At 37.4% G+C, this 26,435-nt stretch overlaps 1 protein-coding gene across 3 annotated transcripts in view; it reads right to left on the reverse strand.

Moving 5' to 3' along the window:
• LOC149074659 (CUE domain-containing protein 2) overlaps positions 1–26,435 on the reverse strand; it is a 130,771-nt gene that overhangs the window by 96,714 nt on the left and 7,622 nt on the right. For 2 of the 3 annotated variants that reach the window (XM_089247097.1, XM_089247096.1), the window contains exon 2: positions 12,819–12,921. In XM_089247097.1, coding sequence (XP_089103223.1) covers positions 12,819–12,921 — 103 coding nt within the window. Of the gene's footprint in view, positions 1–12,818; positions 12,922–14,825; positions 15,295–26,435 lie in introns of those variants that run through there. The other variant, XM_089247094.1, reaches the window with a different exon arrangement.

Raw genomic sequence — 26,435 nt, forward strand, 5'->3', positions numbered from 1 at the left:
TTGCTTACGATACATGGTCACCCCTAATATTGATCCATGGCACAATGACAGCCCAGCGGTACGCCCATAACATCCTTCAGCAACATGTGTTGCCACTCATGGCAGGGCTCCCAGGAGCCATTTTTCAACAAGACAATGCTAGGCCACATACAGCAAGGATGTCACAAGACTGCCTCCGCCACATTACCACCCTTCCCTGGCCTGCTCTATCCCCAGATTTGTCACCAATCGAGCATATCTAGGATCATTTGGGATGGCAAGTTGGACACCCTACGAGGTTGGTTGAACTAGAGGCGCATTTACAGCAACTGTGGAACGAGATGTCTCAGGACATCATACGGAACTTGTATGCCTCAATGTCTGCTCGTATCGCATCGTGCATTCTCGCTAGAGGGGGTCCAACAGAGTACTAAAACTTCTGTTCATCTGTACTTTTTTCTGCAATAAATGATCCTTTTTCTTGGATTTTCTAATCACTTACTTATATCAACGTAGTACTTACATGTGTAAAATTTCGTTTCATTTTGACGACTTCTTCTGGGTGTGCAAATTTTTATGGCGATGAGTGTATACAGGTTGTGGTTATTGAACGATCGCATTACATCTCGTTGCATTTCTCTTCACCTCACTCATTTAACGAGTTCGGTGTTCCGATGTTATAGCACAGTGGTGCTAATCTTCTAGTCAGGTCTAATGTAACGTGGCCTCATCTAGCCTTAGGCTTGGAATCGTATCCTATCATGAGTATCTAATTTTATATTTGTGTCTCGGCAGGTCCGAACTTTTAATAGTAGCTTTACATAAGAGCAATGACTCAATTCTTCTAACGCTAATCGGGTGATGTCTGAAAGGTCTCTACCCAGAGTTCCTGGTCTAGTTGGTATCGCCAACTATGTGAAATAGACGTGTCGATAACGGCAGTTTTCAACATCTGCCTCATCGCCGCCTGATTCCCGATCTCCTGCAGCTCTAGCTCTTCGGCACCCGCTGGATTGACATCCGACGATCATCTCTTCTACAGATTCACATCTGTTGCTTCGCCAGACTCTTGGTTCCGATGTTGTGCTAATTCGAGACAGTGCACCTTGAAATGGGAAACGCGGCTCCCAGCCGGCTTCACCCATCTCGGGGCCAGTGAGAATCGGCCTCTGACAGGTCTCGTCTCAGCAGATGTCCACTTCAAAACCGGACTTAGTGTCTCTCCTATAACCACATGCCGAAGTTCCGGACCTTCCCCAGATAAGTGCAATATATGAAAAAGTCTCTGTGATACGTTTATATTTTTAATTTTAACGTTAAACTAAACTTTTTAATATCGTTGGAAAATTTCTGAATTAATATTGTAACTGTGTTTAGCTTTAATAATTGAATATATGTCTTGATTTGAATTCTGTTGTCGTTTTATTTCCTTGTGCTGTCAAAAAACTTGAGGATAAAAAATAGAATTCGGGAAGTAACATTAAAACGTTACAAAAGTGGGGGCTCGACCGATTCAAGTTTAAGTTTTGACAGTAGTTGGAAATATGTTGAATTGAGACATTTGTATATTTGAAGTTACATTTTATTTTTTTTTGGTATGGATCATAGTATGCCTAGAAATGTGGACAGTCAATATGTGTAGGTTCAAATTGAACCAGATTTCGTAGATTCGAATATGTCTTTCACGAATCCTATTGTTGATTCGAATATGTCTTTTTCTAATCATATTGACGGGATTAATTCTGGTAATCCTGCTAATGAGACTCAGGTGATCTTTCCCCCGGTAGTTCCGCTTAACCCTAGTAATGCGCTGAATTTTCCAATTCAACAGGGTTGGGGAAGCTTAAAATTTTCTGGGCAAAACGAAGATGTTCGAAGTTTTTTGCTTAAATGTGAGTCTTATTTTGCATTGTGTAATATACCCAATAGGGTTAAACTAATTGTTAGCACGTTTGAAGGCAGAGCTCAATCGTGGTGGCAAAATATTGCAAAATATGAGTGGGAAACCTGGGGGCGTGATTGCTCTTGGGAAAAATTCAAAAATTTATTATTGCAAACGTTCTCAAAGTATCATTCTCGTGTTGAGTTGGCTCGAGAATTATTTTCAGAAAATTATTCTTCGGGATCGTATCAAGATTTCGTCCTACATAAATTAGATATTTTTCAGTCTTTTGATTTGTCTCGTCTCAGTCCCCGTAGCAGAAAAGATCGAATTAATTGTGTCACAACTTCCGTATTCGGTCAAGAATTTTCTTGAAGTGAGGAAACCAACGACCTTACAACATCTGTTTATAATGATAGACCAGTTTTCACAATCACGAGTTAATTTTGTTCCAAATGTTCAATCATGTGGGCATGGTAGGCCTACGAATAACGTGATCACAAGATCTAGTAAATTCCCGTCAACGATAAAATGTTTTCGTTGTAATCAAGTTGGACATGTCCAAAGGGGATGTCCCTTAAATGATCAAAATCAGGGAAACTTCTCTTCGGGTACCTAAAAGAGGGTAGTGTGCCCGTTCATCAAAAATCCCCTCAATTGGATTTTTTGTTTCCCATTGTAAAGGTCAACAATGTTTTCGTAAATGCGATCATCGATACTGGCGCCGATCATTCGGTGATCAGTTTAGATCTTGCTCGACAATTGAGTTCAAATAAACGCAAAATTCTACCTTATAAAGGGGTTAATTTTAGATTGGCCTCTGGTGAGTATTGCCGACCTGTCAGAGTTCTTAAAGCTCGGGTTGAAATACGTAATAGTATTGTCAACGCAGATTTGGTGGTTCTCACTAGAGTTCCATTCAAATTTTTGTTGGGTAATGATATTTTGAATCAAGCTGAGATCGTAGTCGATTTCAAAACTCGGGAATTAAAAGGGTGTCTCTTGCATTATAAGAGGAAAATTGATCATGAAAAAATTAGAAACTTGGTTCAGGGTTCGGAGTTTGATCCCGATCAGAGAGATCAATTGTTGAATTTGTTAAACAGTTATCAAGATTTGTTCAGAAATGTACCAGGCAGAACCCAAATGATCGAACAAAAGATCATCACCGATGGAAAACCAGTTTTTTGCCCACAATTCTCTCTCCCACGTTGGAAAAAAATATTGATTGAGGAACAGGTTCAACAAATGTTGAAAGATGATATAATTGAACCTGCTTCTACAAATTGGAGCTCTCCTTGTCATCAAAAAAAAGACAGGGGATTGGAGATTTGTAGTAGATTACAAAAAAGTCAACAAAATCACAGTGCCCGATAGATATCCGTTGCCCTGCATTGATCACATTTTGCAACGAGTAGGTGACTCAGCATTTGTCTCTACGTTTGATCTGGCATCGGGGTATTGGCAAGTTCCAGTGAGGCTAGAAGATCGAGATAAAACTGCCTTTATCACTGATTCAGGTATGTACCGATTCAAAGTAATGCCCTTTGGGCTTAACAATGCCCCTGCCACGTTCCAACGCATGATGACCATGATCCTGGGTCACCTGGTCGGTAAATGTGCCGAGTTTTATTTAGACGATATTGTGGTCTATAGTCCTGATTTTCAGTCACACTTGAAAAATTTGGAAAGTGTTTTTTCATGTCTACAAAATGCAGGTTTAACCCTGAAACCGGAAAAATGTAGTCTATTCAAGAAAGAGTTGGAATATTTGGGTCTCAACTTAACGAGAGAAGGATGGCACGTAAAGCCAAGTCAAACTGAAGTTGTTCAGTAGTTTAATGTACCCAAAAACGTTAAGCAGTTACAGCGCTTTTTGGGGTTGTGCAGTTGGTACCGTCAATTTGTACCTCATTTTGGAGACATAGCACTCCCCTTGTATCAGTTAACAAGAAAAGGTCAAAAGTTCAAGTGGTCTAGCCTTCATCAACAGGCATTTGAGAAATTAAAAGATGTCTTGACTCATGCTCTGGTTTTGACAACTAGGAAATAACGATACCCCTTGAAAATTTATACCAATGCGTCAGGTTATGGTCTAGGTGCCGTTCTTCAACAAATAGAACCTGAGGGGGAGAAACCATTGGCTTATGCTAGTCGTACTCTTAACGCTGCTGAAAAAAATTATTCGATTAGCGAACAGGAAGGGTTAGCCATCGTGTGGGCCTGCAACAAGTTTAGGGCTTGGTTCTCAGGAGAACCAGTAACAGTTGTGACCGACCACAAGGCTGTAGCCTGGTACTTTGATGCCAAACAGCTCAAGGGAAGGCTCAGCAGGTGGGCACAGCTGTTACAAGAGTACCCGTTACGGTTTGAGTATAGACAAGGTTCTGGGATGCAAGCCCTGGACGCGTTGTCTAGGATGCCCGTCTCAGCTAACATCGAGGCCGACTTTGAGGATAAAATTGATAATAGATTATATCTTTTTTCCTTGTTGGATCTGTCGGAGCTAGTGACTCAACAGCGACTGCAGTGATTTAATTCGTTACTTTGAAAGAAAAGTTCTGGAGAAATCATACAAAATGAAAAAATTGAAAAAAATTACATTTTTGAAAACGACAAATTATTTTATTTACGTAAGGGTAAAAAGTTGATGGTAGTTCCTCAGTCTTGTAGAGATAAGTTTCTCTTTGAGATGCACAACCATCCAACGTCAGGACACATGGGTGTCGGTAAAACATACCACCGTTGTATTCAGCGTGCTTACTGGCCCGGCGTAAGAAAAGATGTAAAAAAGTATGTTCTCGCCTGTAAAATATATCAGACTTGTAAATTTGACAACAAACGGAAGTGAGGGGAGATGATGTCATCTTCTGTTAATAGTCCCGGAGAGGTGGTTGGAGTGGACACCATGGGACCATTCCCTATTTCCTCTAAAGGAATCATTCATTTGTTAGTCGTAGTCGACTATTTTACTAAATGGGTAGAAATGTATCCCCTAAGGCGCATCACAGCCAGTGCTGTGGCAAAAAAGTTTATACACGAATACTGCACACGGTATGGTTCCCCAAAAAATTTGGTCTCCGACAATGGGCCGTGTTTTGTCTCAAATTTAATGAGGGAGACATGCAAAGAACTTCAAGTCCACCAACGCTTTATTACACCCTATCATCCTCAGTCGAACTTAACGGAACGGGTCAATAAGACCATTAAGCAAATGATCTCATGTTATGTACAAAATAATCACAAAAATTGGGATAGAAACTTGTCTTTTTTTGGTCTGGCAGTGAGGTCAGTACCCTCCGAGACAACTGGACAGTCTCCGGCGAAGTTGTTCTTGGGCAGAGAACTCGTTTTACCCTTTGATTGGGTCATGGACCTTCCAGTTTGGGATCGAGTTAGTCTGCCAGAAAAATTACTCATACAAGTGAAAGAGTGAGTTAAGAGGCAACAACGCCGACAAAAATATTATTATGACAGGAAGAGATTGCACCACAGTTTTAATGTTTCAGACATTGTATTGGCACGTACTCACTACCGTTCAGGGCAACGTCATGGGAAATTTAAAGCCAAAATGGGATGGTCCTTTCCAAATTAAGAGAAAAATTACTACCGTGGTCCATCTCGTGGTAGATTCGAAGGATAGAACCATTGGAAAGTTTAATGCCTGTAATATTAAAAAATTCATTGGGGATGGGCAGGAAAGTTATCAATTGGCATTGAGTTCAGCAAATTTAAATCTTGCGAATACCACTGAAGGTAATTTGGATGAGCGGCCCTCTGTGGAGGATGGCCAAATGTCACACATAGATGGTTCCGTTTTGCAGAACTCTCAAAACATGAGTTTGGGTGCTCCAATTGCTAGTAATAACGATTCTGGAAATACACTTCCTAAAAGACTTTCAAGTTTTCTTGGTCCCGTTGCCTCACAAAAATTATTGGTTCCTCTTCAAAGAGGCTGGCAAAGAGTTCTCGTAAAAAGGAAAAAAGGACCCAGATCGGACGTGTACTATTACTCTCCATGCGGAAAAAAGTTTCGAAGTATTGTTGAGGTACGTAATTTTCTTCGGGGTCAGAATACTGATCTTTCTGGCGATAATTTTTCATTTAACGGTAATGTGAATATACAGGGAGATGTGTACAGGGTGGCAAAAAGATAGAATTTTTTTTTTGGGAGTTCAAAAATTTCCCTTGAAAATTTTTTTTTTATGGTCGGGGGGAATGTAACATGACATCTTCCGGGTCATGTTTTCCTTAATTAATGTCAAGAGAGTACTTACCTTCGAGTTCTTCATCTGTTGGTGTCTCCCGGGAGAGATGTCACCTAGTCTCATTGGAGGTTGTTTTCCTTCGTATGTTCTAAGTTTTATGTTAACATAAGTATTTCGTTTGCCGGCGGATGGCGGCGGACCTCCGTTGGTGAACTTTCCCAATTGTCGTTGGTCGTGTTGGGTGAACCTGGCCAGTTCGCCTGACATGTTGCCAAACGGTAATTTAATGTTTATACTAATATTTTGAAATTATATGCAAATTATACCGATGTTCTTATTGTTGTGACGTAATATTTTTCATGATGTGACGGAGTATTTCCGCGGTCCAAGTGGACCAAAATACTTGTTCCCCACTAGCGTATATATACAGTTTGTGGTTATTGAACGATCGCATTACATCTCGTTGCATTTCTCTTCACCTCACTCATTTAACGAGTTCGGTGTTCCAATGTTATAGCACAGTGGTGCTAATCTTCTAGTCAGGTCTAATGTAACGTGACCTCATCTAGCCTTAGGCTTGGAATCGTATCCTATCTTGAGTTTCTAATTTTATATTTGTGTCTCGGCAGGTCCGAACTTTTAATAGTAGCTTTACATAAGAGCAATGGCTTGGTTCTTCTAACGCTAACTGGGTGATGTCGGAAAGGTCTCTACCCAGAGTTCCTGGTCTAGTTGGTATCGCCAACTATGTGAAATAGACGTGTCGATAACGGCTGTTTTCAACATCTGCCTCATCGCCGCCTAATTCCCGATCTCCTGCAGCTCTAGCTCTTCGGCACCCGCTGGATTGACATCCGACGATCGTCTCTTCTACAGATTCACATCTGTTGCTTCGCCAGACTCTTGGTTCCGATGTTGTGCTAATTCGAGACAGTGCACCTTGAAATGGGAAACGCGGCTCCCAGCCGGCTTCACCCATCTCGGGGCCAGTGAGAATCGGCCTCTGACAGATCTCGTCTCAGCAGACGTCCACTTCAAAACTGGACTTAGTGTCTCTCCTATAACCACATGCCGAAGTTCCGGACCTTCCCCAGATAAGTGCAATATATGAAAAAGTCTCTGTGATACGTTTATATTTTTAATTTTAACGTTAAACTAAACTTTTTAATATCGTTGGAAAATTTCTGAATTAATATTGTAACTGTGTTTAGCTTTAATAATTGAATATATGTCTTGATTTGAATTCTGTTGTCGTTTTATTTCCTTGTGCTGTCAAAAAACTTGAGGATAAAAAATAGAATTCGGGAAGTAACATTAAAACGTTACAACTTGAAGGATTCGTGAAACATTTAGAGATCACTGAAGGCTCTGTAAGGAATTTATCACTAGGGAGAATGTTAGTTCAGGCGCCCACAATATATCCAAAGGTTTTTTTCATTTTTTACGGACCGAGTAAGATGCCATTAAAAATATTTCATATTTTCATAAAGGGTGGTTGATGACATAAGCATCATCCAAACCCCCCTCTCCCCTTGTCATCTAAAGTCAGCAAATCGGGAACCCTCTCCCCTATCGATGCTGACGTAATACTTGAATGACCCTTTACCTAAGGGGCCCGGTGCGTCTCAACAGTTTCGGACACGAAAAATATTTGCCCGATTTTATATATTTGGGGTAGGAATCGCAAGGGCATAGTGGGGGGGGGGGGGCTTGGGGGTCTAGTCCCCTCCCGAAATGACCGGAAAAAGATGGCCAAATCTATTGTTCTATCACTTTGGTTCCCCCCAAAAGAAATTCTGGCTACGCCCCTGATTAATCGGCATCCGTTATTTCAAAATATGCAAGAATGCTGTGAAATATCCATACATAAAATGTTAAATACACAATTCAATAGATTAACACAAAAACTAGCGGAAATTCAGCACTGAAGGTAATTTTAAACTAATGAAAGAAAATAAAAAATCCTGAAACTGATAAAAATTTTGGACTTGATGAATCAAAAATAATTGAAAGAAATAATTCCTGCACCAATTCAGAATTTGCGGGGGCAAAATTTTTCAGAATTGTTGAAAGAAATAATTTCAGAATTCATGACAGCCTCAAATAGTTTACCATGTGTGCGGGGGGCCAATAAAGCACGGCGCCCAGTGCGACCGCTTCTGTCGCACATTCCTAAGAGCGGCTCTCACTTTCACAGCAGAAATCACTTTTCCTCATTTCTCTTTGACAGCCTCAACCGTTTGTCAGTAAATATCTGCTGTTTAAATTTTGTTGCCTGGGCTATGCCCTCACATCCCGTTGGCTGGGATTTTTGGCGGCCCGAAACAGAAGCAGATTTAAGGGCGGGCGCAGCAGGCACACACCCTGGGCCATGTAAAACCCAAATGTTACACTTTTTTCTAATTTAAGGGGTCCAGTATTTACTTTTGCGTCCGGGCATCAACTGACTTTAATCTGCATCTGCCCCCCCCCCCCCCAAGCAAAACTTTTCACGGGTTCTTGTGTAGTGAATTTATGAATTTACAGCTTGAAAAACCCCAAAAAATTATGGTAATTGTCCTATGCCCCAGGGCTGTTTCCATGTTGGCCCTACCCTTTTGGGGTCAAATGCCGAAATTGGCCATACGGAAATCGGGCATCGACATCTGCACAACAATTTTACGGAATTTAAGAGTTGAAGTTAAAAGTTATTGTCAACATTCCCAGTTTAAATGACAGTGGATAGTTTTTCTACAGTTAATTACACAAAAGAAAGCAAAAAAAAAAAATATATATATATATATATATATATATATATATATATCATTTAGATAAAAGCAAACTTACGTGGGGTAGAATCTAGTTCATCAATATGTCACTGAAATCCTTTGAACTTTGAAAAAAACAAATCTTAAGCATTTTTTTTTTTTGCTCACATAGGAGCATTTCATTATTCCAATAGAGAAAATTTGTGATTACTATCTGACATAAATAGTTCAATCTTACATGAACAGCAAGGAATGGTTCGATTCTCTAGATGCAGCTGGTCATCCGATAGACACATTGAGTGGAAAAAAAATTACACACCATAGGAAGTCCAGCCAGGGCCGCAAATGGGGGGGGGGGGGGGAGATGACGTGTTTTGTGCCCCGCGCGCTAGACCCCGAGGGGGGGGGCGCAAATTTCATTCTGAAACCTCGTCTTGTAACGTATCGGGATCCGATCCCTCTACGTTAATGGTGATCTTGTCGTTATGTGGGAAATTCCTTCTTATTTTAGACCCCAGGGACCTCTGTTACCGGAAACCACCCGAGGACCAGCTGGCAAACCGGTAAGGGCCAGAATGTTCGCTTAGTTCGGCAGTCGGCGGGTGGGGTCTTTCGGCTATCGAACGAGAACGGGCCAGAGGTCGGGCTACTGATGTCCCACATAAATTAATTTCCCTCATGACGACGATGTCGCTATTTTCGTGGAGGGGTTTGGTCTAGAATATGTATAGTTTGGGCGAGGCTTAAGGGTTTGCCCGGTTAATTATTTTTATTTTTTATTAAAGAACCTCCCGGGGGAGTTGTTGCAAGTCTCGTTGTACGGAAAATATAGTGTTGTACTCACTTATTTTCGGCGGGGGGCTGCAGACCTCCGTCGGAACATTTCATTTCTTATTGTCTTGTTGGTATTGTTTACATAATCGGGAGAGTCTGATCAGCTCTCCGGATTGTGTCATGTTGCCAGATTCCAATGTAATAATTTAATTTTAATGTTTATAATATAGTGACGCATGAATATGTAAATCCGATATTTTTGTTGAGGCGAAAAGGCCTTGCATGTGGTCCCAAACTTCTTGTGAAATAGGAGTATAAATTCCTTCCTCTTTGTCTCTCACATTGCGTTCATCTTTTGTTTGTTCTATTCAACTGAAGCCCTCTAGTAGGACGGTTCACCGTCTTGCTACCCTATCCATTGGCCTTAGGCTGATTAGTTAAAATGCAATAATTTACAGTGTTTGAATCCGTTTTCCGGCAGGTCCGGAATCGAAAATATTAAATAATCTTCACAGTCAAAGTTTTTCATTGCTGATCAAGGTGGTCCGGCCCTCAACCGAGAAAACTTCTCTGATACTTGCGGGGAAAGGCTAACAACATCGGATGTCCGATCAATATAAAAGTTGACTGTTGATAATCATCAATTGGTGAGCCAGTATCTTTCTGTTAACGTCAAATAGAGGGCTCCACGTTATACTAATCTATTGTTAAAATTGACTAACTTTATAATTAAATTGAATAAATAATATTTCATGCGAAAGTTTATTTGCAATCATTTTCCACTTGTCGTTTGCCACTTCATTACTGGATATTTCGAACCGCGCAAGCAACTCCCATAAGGGACGTTGCAGCCTTCAACATTACAAGGAGGCGTCAAAATGCGCGCTCACCCCGGGTGACCAAGCATCTAGTTGTGGCCCAGCATAGGAATCCGTATTGCTGTACAGCAGAAACGATTTTCCCCCCTCATGTGGTAGGTATACTGTATATCTATTCAAGAAAACAGCCAGGGAATTTTAGCTGCACACTAATTGCATGCTATCAGCGCCTCTCTTTTCGCTGAGTAAAAAAAGACCGACATCTTCAATATTGTTAATTGAACACATGTGTTGAATGGGTCTGCAAAACCATTTTTCCTCTCCCTATAGAAATATTTGGTTCCGAGGAAAAAAAAAGAAGCTTATTCCCCTTTGAAGTTATGCAGCTCGGCGAGTAGCACAGATGTTTTTCCAGTCTCCAAGGAACGCAGGATACAGAGTTTTCTCATGGCTATTGTCTTCAGGTCATTTTCTGTGGTGCAGACAATGGCAAACCGTCAACACGCAAACAACAGGGTCATCCGGTTGTCAACAGAGAGTCCCGAAGCAGTAGGGTATTTTCAGGGAAAAGGGACGGAGAGTATGGAAAAACATTTTCCACCCCTGCTGTGTTGTTTGGGTCTCAAAAAGACGGATACTCAAAAATACAAAAAGAAAAAAAACACAATTAAAAATGCTAGTTTCGAGGGGGAGATGGACCAGAGACATGTTTCCCTTCCTTGGGGCCTTGCAACACAACGAAGGATTTTCAGTGCGATAAGTTAAAGAGGGATCCTCCAAATTCTTATAATTTACGATTGCAGCTGGAAGACTTTGTTCTGGAGCTCTAGGAGGGTTTTTCATCTTTCCCCTTGTATGATTTTTATGCTGAGAAATTAAAACAATATGTACCATAATAGTGAAATAAACCAATTAGTTATTCGTGGAAATGCTTGAAAAATGAAAGGGTAATGAATATAGCGGCCCAGCGGTTGAGAAACACTGCTTTAGACGATAACTTCATGGTGATAATTAAAACGCTGTGTATCTTTTCTTTTTATTTGAAGTCATTTATGTATTTTTTTTTTCACAAATTCTCCCTCACACTGCCAGAAGTCGTGAAAAATGGAAAAACAAACGTCTAACCATTTCTCCTTCGTCTCTGAATCTCAATATATATACAGCATCTCATTTGACTAGGATGTTTTTTAAATACATGTTTCTATGTCTGTATTTGTTTATTTAAACTTATGTTGAGCTTTGAATTTTAATTTTGATAACCTTTTGCCAACCTTTATGTGGGGTGTCGTGGCAAGATTGAGATATTGATTTGTTTATGCTTTGAAGAAGTTCTTTTATACGAGAAAATATCTAATAATCTATCCTGAAGAGCCGCTGACGAATCATGAATTAGGCAAGGGAGTCGTGGTTGACAAAAGTTTGCTTTAGCAACACCAGCAGATATGTTCTGGCATCCCTGCAACCATAAGTATTCTTATGGGCATTGTATAATATTTCATCATGTATATATATTTTTTATAATTTTTGTGATTGCATTTTTAATTGGGTTGCTGTATTTTTGAAATATATGACATCCATATTTATTATGGGCATCTTTTTCTCAGTCACCTCGTTGGGCATTTTGCCTGTTGTAGAGTTGTATTTGTATAATTGTGCAATATGAGGTTTGAATGTGGTTCTTGTCAAATGTAAGGGAGAGGAATTTAGTGTTTTCCACAATCGGTATTTGATTATTGCTAAAAAATATCTCTGGATCATCATAAAGGTCTCGACAACAACAAAAATGCACAGCGACAGTATTGTCAGTGGAGAAAGAGAAACTGTTATTGTGACCCCACCTGCTGATTTTGTTAAGTGCGGTTTGCAATAGTCTTTCAGCTTATCTCATATTGACTCACTGACATTAACTCTGCAGGCGGCAATGATGAGAATCTTGTCTCCATAAAATCCTCTATTTAAGCATTGACAAGCCTAGATATTTAGTAAAAATGATTTCTCAATGGAAAACCCTACCAGGTGCAGGTAGGGTTTTTCATACAAACCCTACTTCGCAGGTGCAAACTATAACTCTTAGTTTGTACCTGCTGAAAAAATCGGAGGAAAACCTTTTTAATTCAACAAAACATAGCATTTTGAAAGGGGGTTTAGTGATTTCTAATTGCCGTTAAAAAATTGTCTACATAAAGTGCACCAGTGATTGACAACGGGAGTTAACTTAGCATACAGTTGAGTTGAAAGATAAAAAGCGTTGCACTCAAAATAATACCTCAAGGAATACCATGTTCTTGGATTTGGGGAGTTAGTAAGGTATTAGTGATTCTGATCCTAAATGTATTCTGATGTTAGTTGTTAATGATAGAATTGATAATCTCAGTATAAAACTAAATTTGAGTGATATTGTATTACATACCTCAAAGCATCTTGTCCAGTGTGTTCCATAACAAATTTGCTGAGTTCATTCTTTATGAAAGCATTCATGTCACAATTAACTGATATGGGACAAGACATGTTTCCTGGAAAAAAAGATAAATAATAATACAAACCAAATAATAACACACATAAATGATAATAATAATACACACACATTATTTATCAAAAAAATTGCAATTCATAAGAAAAACCCATTGTAACAGGGGAAGAATGCTTCAACTTTTTTTTCAATTTAGTTAGTTGGATAGTTTTATATAAGCACACTCAACAATTAATCCAACTTTGGAGAGTGAGAATTTAGGAGGTTTTCGCATGGATCCAAATTCTGTACAAAAATAAATGTAAAAGGGATCTTTTAAAACATTTCAAGGATTTTTCATTAGTAAAAGGGAAATTTTAGAAATATTTTCCCATTGCAAAAACCTTGACACTGTCCAAGCCATTGCTAATCATGGCCAACCAGTAGGTTAAAGTCCTTGGGTTAAATTACCTCTCAAATATCAAATCTTGCAACCCAAATAATCTCTGTCGGGCCAATGTCCTTGGGAGGAGAGGACTAAACTGACGGGATGGAAATCCCAGTCATGAGACTATCTACACCTGTCACTTTTTAAATAGGGGGGGGACTTGTCCTCTAGATCAAGAACAAGTCTGTTTAGAAAGAAAATACTGTTGTACATCTATCCACTATGATTAGTGGATGAGCATAATGGGATGGCACTAAAGCATATATACCAGGGTTTGACAGATAAAAAAATCAATAAAATTTAGGTGCCATCCAAATTTCTTAGAAGGCAAGAGAATGATTTTAATTTCAAGAAAAACTGCCTAAATAATGTTTTTTGATTTTCCTGGGAATTTATATCCTTTCCCTATGTTAAAAGATGCACTGTCATTCATAAACTCCAATTAGCAATCACATAGACTTACAGAAATTTTTAGGCACCAATACTGATTTTAAAGTTGCCATGGCAACCTGGAGAATGGGATCAAGGCCTGGTATACTATTATGCTTTGGGCCAGGAATTTTGATGAGCCTCCGCATGAGGATTTCCAGAGCACCCATATTTATTTTATCGTAAATACAGTAGAAGTCAGTTATAACGATACCTCACAATCACAGAAAAAATTGTCATTATAACGGACTTCTCATTATAAGCGGATGTTTTTTGCAACATTAACTCTTTGACAATGACCTACTACTATTAAACCAGACATGCACCTCGTCTATATAAGTGCATGGTCGCTCATTTTGGTTAGAACAACCCACGGTTCTCTTACAAGTTGAATGGTGTCACTATCACGGTTGCAACTAGGGTTACCGATTTGGGAATTCTCATTGACGTTACAGCAACATAAAATATTCACAGCGACACCTACAGATCACCAGTGATGTCACTCCACAGTCCACATTGTATTTTGGGTCATTGGAACACAGGTTGTAGAAAATACCTGGGTCCTTAACAAGTACAGGTATAAGGTGGAACTTGGATTTAAGAACATAATTTGTTCTGTAAACGTGCTCATAATCCAAAAAATACTAGTTATATTAAATCAAACTTCCCCATAAGAAATAATGTAGGGGCATGGTAGCCCGGTCGATACGATGCTCGCCTAAAGTACCAAAAGGTGTTTAGAGGTGTCGCGAGTTCGATACCCGGTTCGTCCTTGTCAGAAAACTTTCCTGACACAGAGGTACAACAAAAAATGCCGACTTGACCGCAGCAAAAAAATTGCTACCGCAAGGAGTCACCCATCGAAGGGGTTAGCGCACCAACCTCTCGACGATGAGTATAAAAAACAAGCCTGCCGTTCGGAATCGGCAATAAATTGTAGGTCCCGGTCTAATTAGCCCTCGTGTGCAGAAAATGACCGTGGTGCGACAAAAATGATCAAATGATAACAAAAAATAGCAGATTGGGAAAAATGGCTGATTGTATCGGTATGAATTAAGATTCTGTAATAGTATGAGGGATCACTTTCTTACCTACGATCCTTAAAGCAGAATGTTTTGCATTGTTCTGCAATGAGCCCTCGACTGACTGGAAATGTTCTGCAGTTCCCATAATAGTGTCTTCTACATTGTTCTTAAAATTCTTCCCGATTGTTCTGCGACGTAAGTCGCAGACTTCGGCATATTCTGCTTTGGAGCCTACGATTTCTGAGAATGCTTGTCCCGCTTCTGGATCTTTGGGGAAAACATGCAACAATATCATCAAATTTTTGCTTTTTCGTTATTGCTGAGTGCAAGTCATTTGAAATGTAATACCAGCTTATTATTATGCAGCATCTAGTTCTTTGTCTGCATCTAGTGCCAGCGTTTATCATGCTACAGGTACCGTTCCAATGGCATTAATTGCTTTTACTGTGTCGATCACTTAGCAATGCATAAAAGCTGTCATTCGAGTTTTTCGAAATATTTCTGCTGTGGCCGTAACCGTGAAAGCTAGCCGTGGTGCGACAAAAATGATCAAGAAATAATGTAAACTCAAATGATTAATTCCACAACTATCTCCCTCATGCCAGCAGCATTTCTTTTCAAAGACAAAATTGCAGGTTGATTTATTTTACATTATACTTCTACTCATTTCATACTGATGGCCTGTTAATTTTCAGAATCATATAAGACACTTCATTGTGAAATCTGTGCTTGCATTAACAAACAAGAGTATGAGACAATATTTTGTGGGTTTGTGCTACGAATGCCACTTCTGTAATCAGTAGTGCTTTAACTGAGGGGCCACAAGTCAGACAAAAGCCCCTAAAATGTTCAAGTTTTTCATTAATACACATATGCATACAATATATTTTTTAATATGGTCCTTCATTAAAATAATAAAAATATCTGTGAAAATACTTGAGCCAGCTCCTAAGCTTGTTAAGATAAATGGGAGAAAAAGAACATGGATTTAATTGTAATTACGTGACACTGGTCAGACAATGTGGATACACAAAATAGGTGAAGTCTCTTATCAATTAGTTCTCATCTAGGAGGTTTTGGTATACATACTACTTGTATATATTATCCCTAATTAATAAATTAACCCTTTCTGGCTCAGTTTGCCCAATCTGGGCACACCTATAAATTCCCTTTTCAAACACTGAAAATGAAAGATAAATAAAATAAAAATTAGTTTCAAGATTACTTTGAACTTTCTTTATCAGCGCTAGATAACACCATCACCCAAACCGATCCATACTTTTGGCTTGTGTTTATTTTTTGAAAACCCTTATTTTTCAAAGAAATGGATTCAAGTTCTTTTGTCTTTTTTGCATATAAAAAAATTTCTGTAAAAAAAATTCTGTTATTTTGTTGGTTGTACACTAATCTCTTTATTCTGTATAAATTTTAACTTTTTACATTCAAAGCTTACCTAAAATGGAGTCCCAAATTCAAGGTTGGGCAACCCCCCCCCCCCCCAATTAAAACAGTAAGTACAATCTTTACAAAATTATACCTGCATACTCTCCTCTAGGTCTCAATAGACTGCCTACAAATTTCTTCATAAAATTTCAACTTTAAAGGGTAGCATGCTTAAAAGGGTTAAGGTAGGAGCATCAGTGGCATGATGCTCGTCCACCACTGTGAAGGTTACAGCCAGGTTCCAGGTTTGAACCAGGGGAAGAATGTAGATAGCATATTTTCTCTAATGAGCTTGTGGAGTTCACTCATAGATGCTCTCTCTCTCTCTGCCTTCATTTCCAAACCAAATCATTAATGGCAGTAAACTACAATACAGCAATATGGTTGGAGTTGGTGTTTGATGAAATAGTTAATAAAGGTAAATGGTGGGGACCAAAAATTTGCAATAGTGTAAAATATGAATACTATTAAATAGTATATAAAGTTTTAAGAGAAAACAATAACCGCATGCTTACAAAAACCATGGGAGTAAACCAATATATATATGTGCGTAATGTGTACATACACTGTTTCCAAAAGTCAGTGTTTTGAAGTTTAGACATTTTTTCTCAATTTTCTAAAAAAATATTGGGTAAATCATTCTGAAATTTTGATCACGTGAACATAACGTCCTTTCAGGCAGCCCTATGGATTAAATTATTGTATTTTGCTGTCATTTTCCAAGTACCGTACATTATGTAAATAAATGTTATGTAATAAGATATGAATATTTCAAAAATTTATGCACTCTAAAAATTTGAATTATCAGATCTGAATTTGTTGAATTGATATTTCTTCTATAAATAATGAGTCTATGTAATAAATATACCTTTTCGTTTCACAATACTATTCATATATACGCATACATATAAATATGTACATATATACATCGCAGAGACATACATACATATATATATATATACCCCTTTCTTATTTTTTTTCTTTTTTTGTACCATGACATCGTGAAAATGTCTGTTTGTTTAAGCTGTGATTAAATTATCCCAATATTTTCCATTGATGTCATTATTTATATTATATTCTATGAAAACAATCTTGAAATATATTTTGGTAATTTTGTATGCTTTTTGCGTACATGGAAGCATCATATTTATTGTTACGATTATGAGCTGTTGACTGAAATGAATTCTCTATTTTTGGAGCAGTAAACAAGAAACGTTTTTGAAAAGGTGGTGTTTATTTGTTTTTGGGACTTTAAATTCATGTTTGATTCTTACTGAAGTTCTGTTTGTTTTCCGCTTCAACCAATTATTGTTTTTGAGCACAAGAATCATGTCTGTAAATGTATAGCTGTCTAAGGGGCCGTTCAAGTATTACGTCATCATCGATGGAGGGGGTTTCCGATTTGCTGACTTTCGATGACAAGGGGGGAGGGGGGATTTGGATAATGCTTAGGTCATCAACCACCCTTTATGAAAATATTAAATATTTTTAATGGCATCTTACTATGTGCCCCAAAACGAGAAAAACCTTTCGATAGTTTGTGGGCACTTGAAGTAACATTCCCCCCCCCCATTGATAAGTGCCCTACAGACCCACTTTAGTGATCTCTAAAAGTTATGCGGATCCAAGTGATCTGGAAATGTGTCTGGGCTGCTTAAGTGCTCTGGAACTGTGCCACGCATCTCTTAAATAATCAGTGAATGTGCCGCGGGTAACTTGAGTGATGTAGAACAGCACCGGGGGCTGCTTAAGTGCTCTAAAACTATGTCACATGTCACTCAAGGGATCTCTAAATGTGTCACAGAGCACTTAAGTGTTCTGGAACTGTGTCTCGGGTCATTTAAGTGATCTGAAAATATGCCACGGGCCGCTTAAATTTTCTGGAATTGTACCACAGGACACTTAAGCAATCTGTAAATGTGCCGCTTAGTTCATTTTTACAAAATTAGGTTTGAAGAGGGCAGGCCACATCAGATAATCCTCAGGCCCATTTGGTCCGCGGGCCAAGGGCCTTTATGTGATTTATCATTATATGGCTTAGAGAGTGGATCACACAATGAATTTATTAAAGATAAATTTTAAGTTCATAGCCTTCAAATGGCATTGAAATTAACAGAAATTGAGATTATAATAACATATAAAGGTATTTTCTTCTGAAAAATTTCAATTAAAAAAATTATTTTTTTGTATTGAAAAATAAATTTTTGATCGTGGGGGGCATGAGATTGGGAGAGGATTCAGGAGTGCATCAGGATTCAGAGGGGCAGAGCTGATGACGAAATTTTGCTGACGGTGGGGGGGGGGGGAGGGTCAAAAATGGCTAAAAATTTGCTTAGGTAATACTTGAACGGCCACTAATGTCCAATGTATGACAATTGATATTGTTATCGTATATATTACATGTTTGTATTATTAGTGTTCTTGCTTTATTGTATGTGTTATTTAATTTTGTAATATTGGTTAGGTAAGTCCCATCCCACACACAGCGGCACATAATCTATAGGTTATAATTGAATAAATCCATGCATAAAAAATGTCCTTTAAAAAATCTCCATCTATTAAATATTTGAATTTATAAAGTAAAACTATATAAAAATCGGATCTATATAAAATCAAATTTTATTAGTTAATTTATCACATTGCAAGTTCCATTTTAAATCATCCTGTATAGTAACTCCTAAGTATTCATATTTGTGCACTTTTTGTATTTCATGACAATTGCAGTTCTGTTGTGTTTGTCAATGGCAAGTGTGTATTTTAATGCAGATCTCAAAATTGAAGTTGATGTTTCTTGTTTTAATGCATTGATACTACGTTTAATTTGAGTTAGTTTTCGGTCATCCACTGATTAATGTATCTGAGGTCGCTTTCTGTTTTTTCTATAAGGTTCTCAAAGTTATCATCTTCCACGTAAAGAGCTGTATCATCAACAAATTATATAATTTGTACATTTAGATTCAGCAAACAGAAGTCATTAATATAAATCAAGAATAATGCAGGGCCCAAAACTGATCCCTGAAGGACACCCTTTTGAACCTGTAGGTATTCGCTTATTTTCATATTGACGACGACTGCCTGTTGCCTTCTACCTGTTACCATTCCAGAATAGCTCCTCAAACACCAGCTTTATGCAACTTTTGTGTTAGTATATTTAGTATATTATTTTCTACGAACAACGGCAGTTTAGAGGGCGAATGGGTGGTGGTGGATGAGGTAGACGGGAGTAGTGATGGGGGTTTAATCATCTGCCATTCTATGGTTAGGGAACTTGGGAACAGAGTGTGTAGGGATTTTTGGGGTTTTGAGTGCTGTTGTCTTCCTGGGAGGAAGATTAGCAATGTTCGAGATGTTTTTCACCGTCGAAAGCTCCCCGGGCGAGTAATCCTGTGGGTGGGAATGAATCAGGTAGAAGCGAATATTAGTGAGTCTGTCAGAGTACCGGGATTTACTATTATCTGAAAGGGAGGGGGTTCAGATGTGGCAGTGATTCTAGTGCTGCCAGTCAGTTCTCCTAAAGTCATTTTTCCGCTTTTTCGAGTCTTAGTTCGTCCTGGACTGGAGTATGCTATAAGGTTTTGGAGACCATACCTACAGAGGGACAGACATGTTTGAAGGGGTGCAGAGAAGAGCTACGTGTGTCCTTATTGGCACACGGGGCTTGAGTTATGAAGAGAGACTTCATTTTTTGAATAGGTTTACATTAGATGAACGCAGGTGTCGAAGAGATATGATCGAAGTGTTAAAAATTTACAACGGGATGGATAAGATGGACCATGAATTATTAGTTGACCGCCAATCGACTGCTTTTACAAGGGGACACCAGTATCGATTGGTAAGGGACAATGCAAAGTTATGGTGTCGCAGGGAATTTTTCTCTAATAGGGTTGTTAATAAATGGAATAGCTTACCCCTGGAGGTAGTAAATTGTAACAAAATTGTGACACGTTTAAAAAGAAATACGATAAACATGTTGGGGGTAAATTGAGAAGCTATCCATACTTAGAATAAGACGACAATAAGTATTCTTATGGGCGTTGTATAATATTTCATCATGTATATACACTCATGTCCATAAATTAAGGATAATGCCAGCTCAGGCAAATAAAGGTTCAGAAACAAAACAAATGTTACTTATTCATAAAGCCCATTTAGTAAACAAAAGATAAAGAACAACATCAATGGGGTGTGTATGATACCATTCATAAAAACTACGATTTTTGCTCCCTGGAGCAATTTTAAAAAAATATTTCCTTTACAAAAACTTATTATTACATGGTTGGTATGATGGTTAATACACTGTATGTCTCCCATGCGATGAAATACAGTTCGTACAACGCCTAGGCATGCTGAGTATCAAATTATCCATCTGATCTTGGGGAAGATCACTCCACTCAGCAAGCAATGCTCTCCGAAGTTCCGGTACACATGTAGGAGGTGGTTGACGGACTGCAACTCGTCGGCCAAGCATGTCCCACTCCTGCTCTATCGGATTCAAGTCAGGTGAGAATGCTGGCCATTCCATACGGGTTATATCCTCAGATTAAAGGCATTCGTTTACGATGTTTGCTCGGTGAGGACGGGCGTTGTCATCCATAAACACAAATTCTGCTCCCATGGCACCCCTAAACAAACGTACATGTTGTTCCAGAATGATGTCCCGATAAATTTGGGCTTTCATGGTTCCGGTTTGAACATGCAGATCTGTTCTGGAACCCAGTATAATTCCACCCCAAATGAGCAATGCTGCACCACCGTAACGGTGTCGTACAATGATGTTGTCTTGGTCGTAACAGGTACCTGGCGTTCTGCATATGAAAGTCTGACGTGAATCAGACTGCAAGCTAAACCTGGACTCGTCGGAAAACATCACACAAGCCCATTGTGACGATGTCCACATTGCATGTTCTCTACTTCGGGATAATCGCTGTCGACAGTGAGTTGCCGTGAGTGGAACACATCTGACAGACCTGCGAGCATATAGACCAATATCTCCCAAACATCTGTGCACGGTTTGCCTTGAAACTGTGGTACCTGTGGCTACAGATAGCTGACGAGACAGGTCGGATGCTGTGCTCCGTCTGCTTCTTTTGGCAGTTACTGCCAAATACCGGTCTTCATTCGGCGTTGTAACTCGGGGGCGACCTGTACTGAAACGTCTACTGACATTTCCGTTATCTTGGAATCGTTGCCAAAGCCTAGAGATGACCCTTTGGTGTAATTCCAAGTTCCTCGGATACTTCCATCTGAGTACGCCCACATTCCAGGCGGCCGATAATTCTTCCACGTAAAACATCATCCACATGCGTCCTCTGTGTCATAACTATTCGCTTATGGGACTGAGCGCCTTACAGAACTCTTGTGAACAATTTTACTTCTTTGCCACCATTCCTTATATACCTCCCTCTTACACTCTCGTCATTGTGACATTCTATCGGCATCATATGGTGGCTTCCTGAAATTTGTATATCATTCTTGCAGATGTGTGTGATAATTCTACAGGTGAAATTTTTACTTTAGATTTTGATTTCCGTGTGATTCTGAATTATCCTTAATTTATGGACATGAGTGTATGTTGTTTGTAATTGCATTTTTAATTGGGTTGCTGTATTTTTGAAATATGACATCTATATTTATTATGGGCATCTTTTTCTCAGCCATCTCATTGGGAATTTTGCCGGTTGTGGCGTTGTATTTGTATTTAGATCGACGTTATCAAACGCTTGTTTTAAATCCAGGTGGATTATAATAGAATATTTATTATTATTATATCCTCTATTCATGTATTGACAAAGTTCGATTATTACCATTTCTGTATTTTTATTCTGTTGAATAAAAATACAGAATTGAAAAATACAGAGAGTTGAATAAAAATACAGAATACATGTATTTTGTCTGTATTTTTTAACCAAATTCCATAAAAATTGGCTGAAAATTCTGCATGTCATAAGTGAACAACATGCAAAGGAAATTAGAATTTTTATACAAAACATTTATATCTCAGTGAATATATGTGCTATTCTCATGAAAATGCACACAAGTATTGCGCAAAACTAGTACAATATTTTGTGAAAACTACAAATCATTTGCATTTTTTAATCACACAGGGTTGACCAAAACCCTTTTTTTCCTTATTAAATTTTTAATATTCAGGTAGGTTCAATATTCAGGTGTTCAATATCAGGTAGACTGCTGAATTCACCAGTGTTAGAATTGAAAAGTAAAAGCCACTTATATCCCACAGATCAGTGAATATGAGAATGTGCTGGTCTGCAGACATTATGACTGGTCCTTTTAACAAAACCAGCTCTGGATAACTTATTCATAATAATTCATCTTCCTAAATATATTATCATTCAGAAAAGTGGTATACCACAAAGGAGTTCAAAAAGCAATACCAAACAATTAGAACTACAGTCATCTCATCAAATTCCCACTGGATTAGGATGGCATGGAAATTTGGAAAAATGTTGATTCATCAAATGGATGCTAAAGGATTGAGTACTTGGTACACATATTTAAAAAATGCTACATATCCAAATCAGTTTTGCTCATAAATGTTTGAATTTTTGTAGACACTGCTCTTTAAATATTTTTTACATCATTCAACATCTGAACAGCTGAGACAACATAGAATGACTGAGGATCTGTGATTTTCCACAGGAGAATTATTCCAAAATATTCCAAATATATCATTGCTGGGAAAAAAGATTTTCAGCTAATGGTCCTGCAGACACCACAATTTCTTTTTCTGTTGGTCTAATTGTTTAATCAATGGTCTCAGATCACCAATGATTCCAAATTCTATTCAGTAATGCTAACCCTCAAATGATTTTTTGCATCAAGATACACTATATCAACATTTTGTACAGCTGTTTTCCATGGCCCAAAAGCATTGTGCCCCACTGTTTAGCTATATGACGCTTTTTGGATCACATGGTATTTCCCTTTTTCTTCAGGGACATACAAGGTAACCAATATGGCGACTTCCTGTGCGACTCATGAAAGAAACAAATCTAAATTGAAGAAACATAGAAATGAATCTTTTTTTTTTCTTTTTAATGGGAGCTAGATATTTCAAAAAAATTTTCAACTTCAAATTATTGATCTAATGTTTTTTCTTCAAAAAATGCTTGATTAAAGCTGCGGAATTTCTTCAACGTAATTTATATGGGCATATAATTAATTTCAAAACATCCTAAACTATATGGATTGATGCAATTGGATAATATAAGACAATACTGAGACATTAATTCTCATTTTTGCGCTTTAGAAGATATAAATAAAAAGTTGAAATCAATGTTATTGCATGGATTATCCACCTCAAAAGTGGGTCTGGCTCATTATTTTATATTTAATTTCCTGGGCTTTGTATTTCTAAGCAAACTCAATATTTTGAAATCAAAAATTCAATTTCCAAAATTATTGATCTGGCGGAAAACCCCACTAAATTTCTGCATTTCTGCGCTAAAATCGGCAATTTTAACATTGATCTTTATGGGGATCATCTAGTGTTTGTCCCTCCAAAGTGATGCTGATGATGATTATGACGTCTATTCGAAAAGCCTAATTTCCTATCTCTTTTCGTTCTATTTTTCATCACATTCTCTGCATCATGATACTCTGTATCAGTGTTTCCCAAAGTGGCGATGGAAAGTACTGAGGACAGTAATAGTTACATACATGGGTCATTTCCAAAAAAGTGTACAAACCATTTCCGAGACTTTATAATTTTTTTTTATAAAATTTCAGTACATTCTGGTAACAGTTGTAAATTTTTTTCTAGTTCATTTAATTCTCTGTCACATGGTATCTGTTAATTTGTTTCAGATGGTATCTAATTTTTTTATTTAAACAAGTGTTTGTATTAAAACCTTAACATTTTGCTGTTCTAGCTTGAAAAAGGTATTAAACAAGGAGGCTTTAAAAAAAAATTCAGATTTACATTAAAACTTAGAATCACATTTTATATATGTGCCATAGATGAAAAAAATTGACAAAACAATTAAAAAATTTTTTTTCTTCTGAAAAGCTATTTTTTTCTTCACATATATCCTACTTGCTATCTCCTATGCCTGTGAAGCCTGGGACCCCCATACCCATACCAACATAGACAAATTAGAATCTATCCAAAATAAGTCCACTTGCTTCATTTCCAACTGTTAGTCTTCATCTGTCTCCATATCGGAGCTCAAGTGCCAACTTAATATCCAACCGCTTTCCTCTCTTAGACTTATCTCTCAATTAACTTTTGTTTTTTCTTTTCAAAATCCCCCATGGGTTTTTCAATATCGACACTTCCAACAATCTAATTAAACTCTCACATTTCTCTGTTAGACATTCTCAAAAATTACAGCCCATCTTTGCTTCTTCAGATTGTCACAAATTTAGCTTCTTTTCCAAGACCTACTATCGACTGGAACAACCAACCACCAAATATTGTAGATTGTACTACGATTTTCAAATTTTCCTGTTTCATCAATCTTCATTTTTGTTACATGTAACTTCTGCATCCTCTTGTATGGGCCTCGGTCAAACAATATTGAATAAATAAATAAAACATGTCTTGATATTTTTCACACCTTAAAATGTCCACTCTGTTGTGGTCATTTGAAAAATATATTTTTATACCAGAATAGACCTGACAACACTTTTGTGCTCATTGAAAGGTTTACTTTTAATGCTTGATCAAAAATTTTGGATTTGACTTTCAAAAAAGAGTTAAGATTCATGTTAAGTCTTTGGTACCAGATTTTTTACTATAGAATGTACACTCTGTTATGTCATTATCATAAATAATTATCTATATGAATGTTAAGAGTGATAGTACATGGAGATTTGTTTCAAAATATTAAATTTCATCTGTCATTTAAATTTCTAATGAAAACAAAAAATTAGGCTTATTTGTACAATTTGTTACATGTTCCAAAAACTCAACCAAAGCAACAGAATGGAAACTATGATTTAAATTAAAGTTCACTTAGTTATGAGATTTTGAAGTTTTAAGTTAAATTTAATAAGTTATCTATTCAAATTAAACCTTTACAACATTCCCAATCATGTTATTTTTTTTAGCTAAATACCAAAGTTGTAGTACCAGGGATGGGATTGCTGTTAACTCTTTTCAGAGCAGTTTTGGAGCAGTAAATTTAATGTTTCAAAGCAGCAATCTGTGAATTCAGAGCAGTGGCAGAATCATTATTACTTTTGTGAAAAATGAAAATTTTTTGAACTGAGATAATCAGATTATTAAGTTTTGAAAATTTTAACCAGTTATAGGGTTCCAGCATCAAAAGTCAGTTTTACATGTTTGATAAAACTTGCATCCACTTGTAGGAACATAAAAATTAGTCATAATCCAACCTGGGCATAAAAAAGAAAAAGTAACAATTAACAAATCAAACAAATAAGCATACATAAAAAAACGACATACGCAAACTTAAAATTTTTTTTTCTTTCTATTTTCCTCCAATTTCTCAAGAACACTATGCATTTTTTCTTTTGATGTTTTCAAAAGAACTTGCCCACTTTCAATGTCTAAAATTTTTTCTCTTTACTGAAAATGTGAAATTAAAAAAAATATATCAGCTAATTCTCAACTGAATATCAAATTATCTCAACTGGAAAATATCAGAATATCATACTATTCTCAACTGAATATCATTCCCTGACATTGACCCTTCTCAACTAAAAACATGACACTGAAAAATACCTAACCCTTCTCAACTGAAAATATCAACCCATTTCTCGACTGAAAATAATAGGTGGAGACTTGAAGGTTGGGGGCACGATGACGATGTCAATTCATATATAGGCATATATGCTAGATCAGTTAGTTTTGCCATTGATGATGGGGGGCATATCTTCACCCATGATCTTGACTGAAAATATCAAACTAGTTTTGATTGAATATTTTTTATTTTTGAACAAAGCTATTTATTTATTTACAGGTGAACTAATTTATGATTGAAAAATTCAATTACCCATGAAAATATCAAATCATTTTCGACTGAAAATATCAAAAATATCACATATTTTAAAAATAAATATTGGAAATATATCATAATATGATATATATCAACAAATCCTGCCCACAAGCATTGTGTCCCACTGTTTTCTTATACAGTGGAACTTTGGTTAACCTTACAATGCATGGTTTTTATTTTGAGCTGATAATTTTTTCCATAATTAATGAAGCCAGGAAAAATATTTAAAAAAAATTTATTCCGAATTGTA

The sequence above is a fragment of the Pholcus phalangioides genome, unplaced genomic scaffold (genome assembly GCF_987345545.1).
Source record: "Pholcus phalangioides strain wild (caught in Gottingen) unplaced genomic scaffold, Ppha-v1.0 ptg000017l_1, whole genome shotgun sequence".
In the NCBI taxonomy this organism is placed as follows: Eukaryota; Metazoa; Arthropoda; class Arachnida; order Araneae; family Pholcidae; genus Pholcus; species Pholcus phalangioides.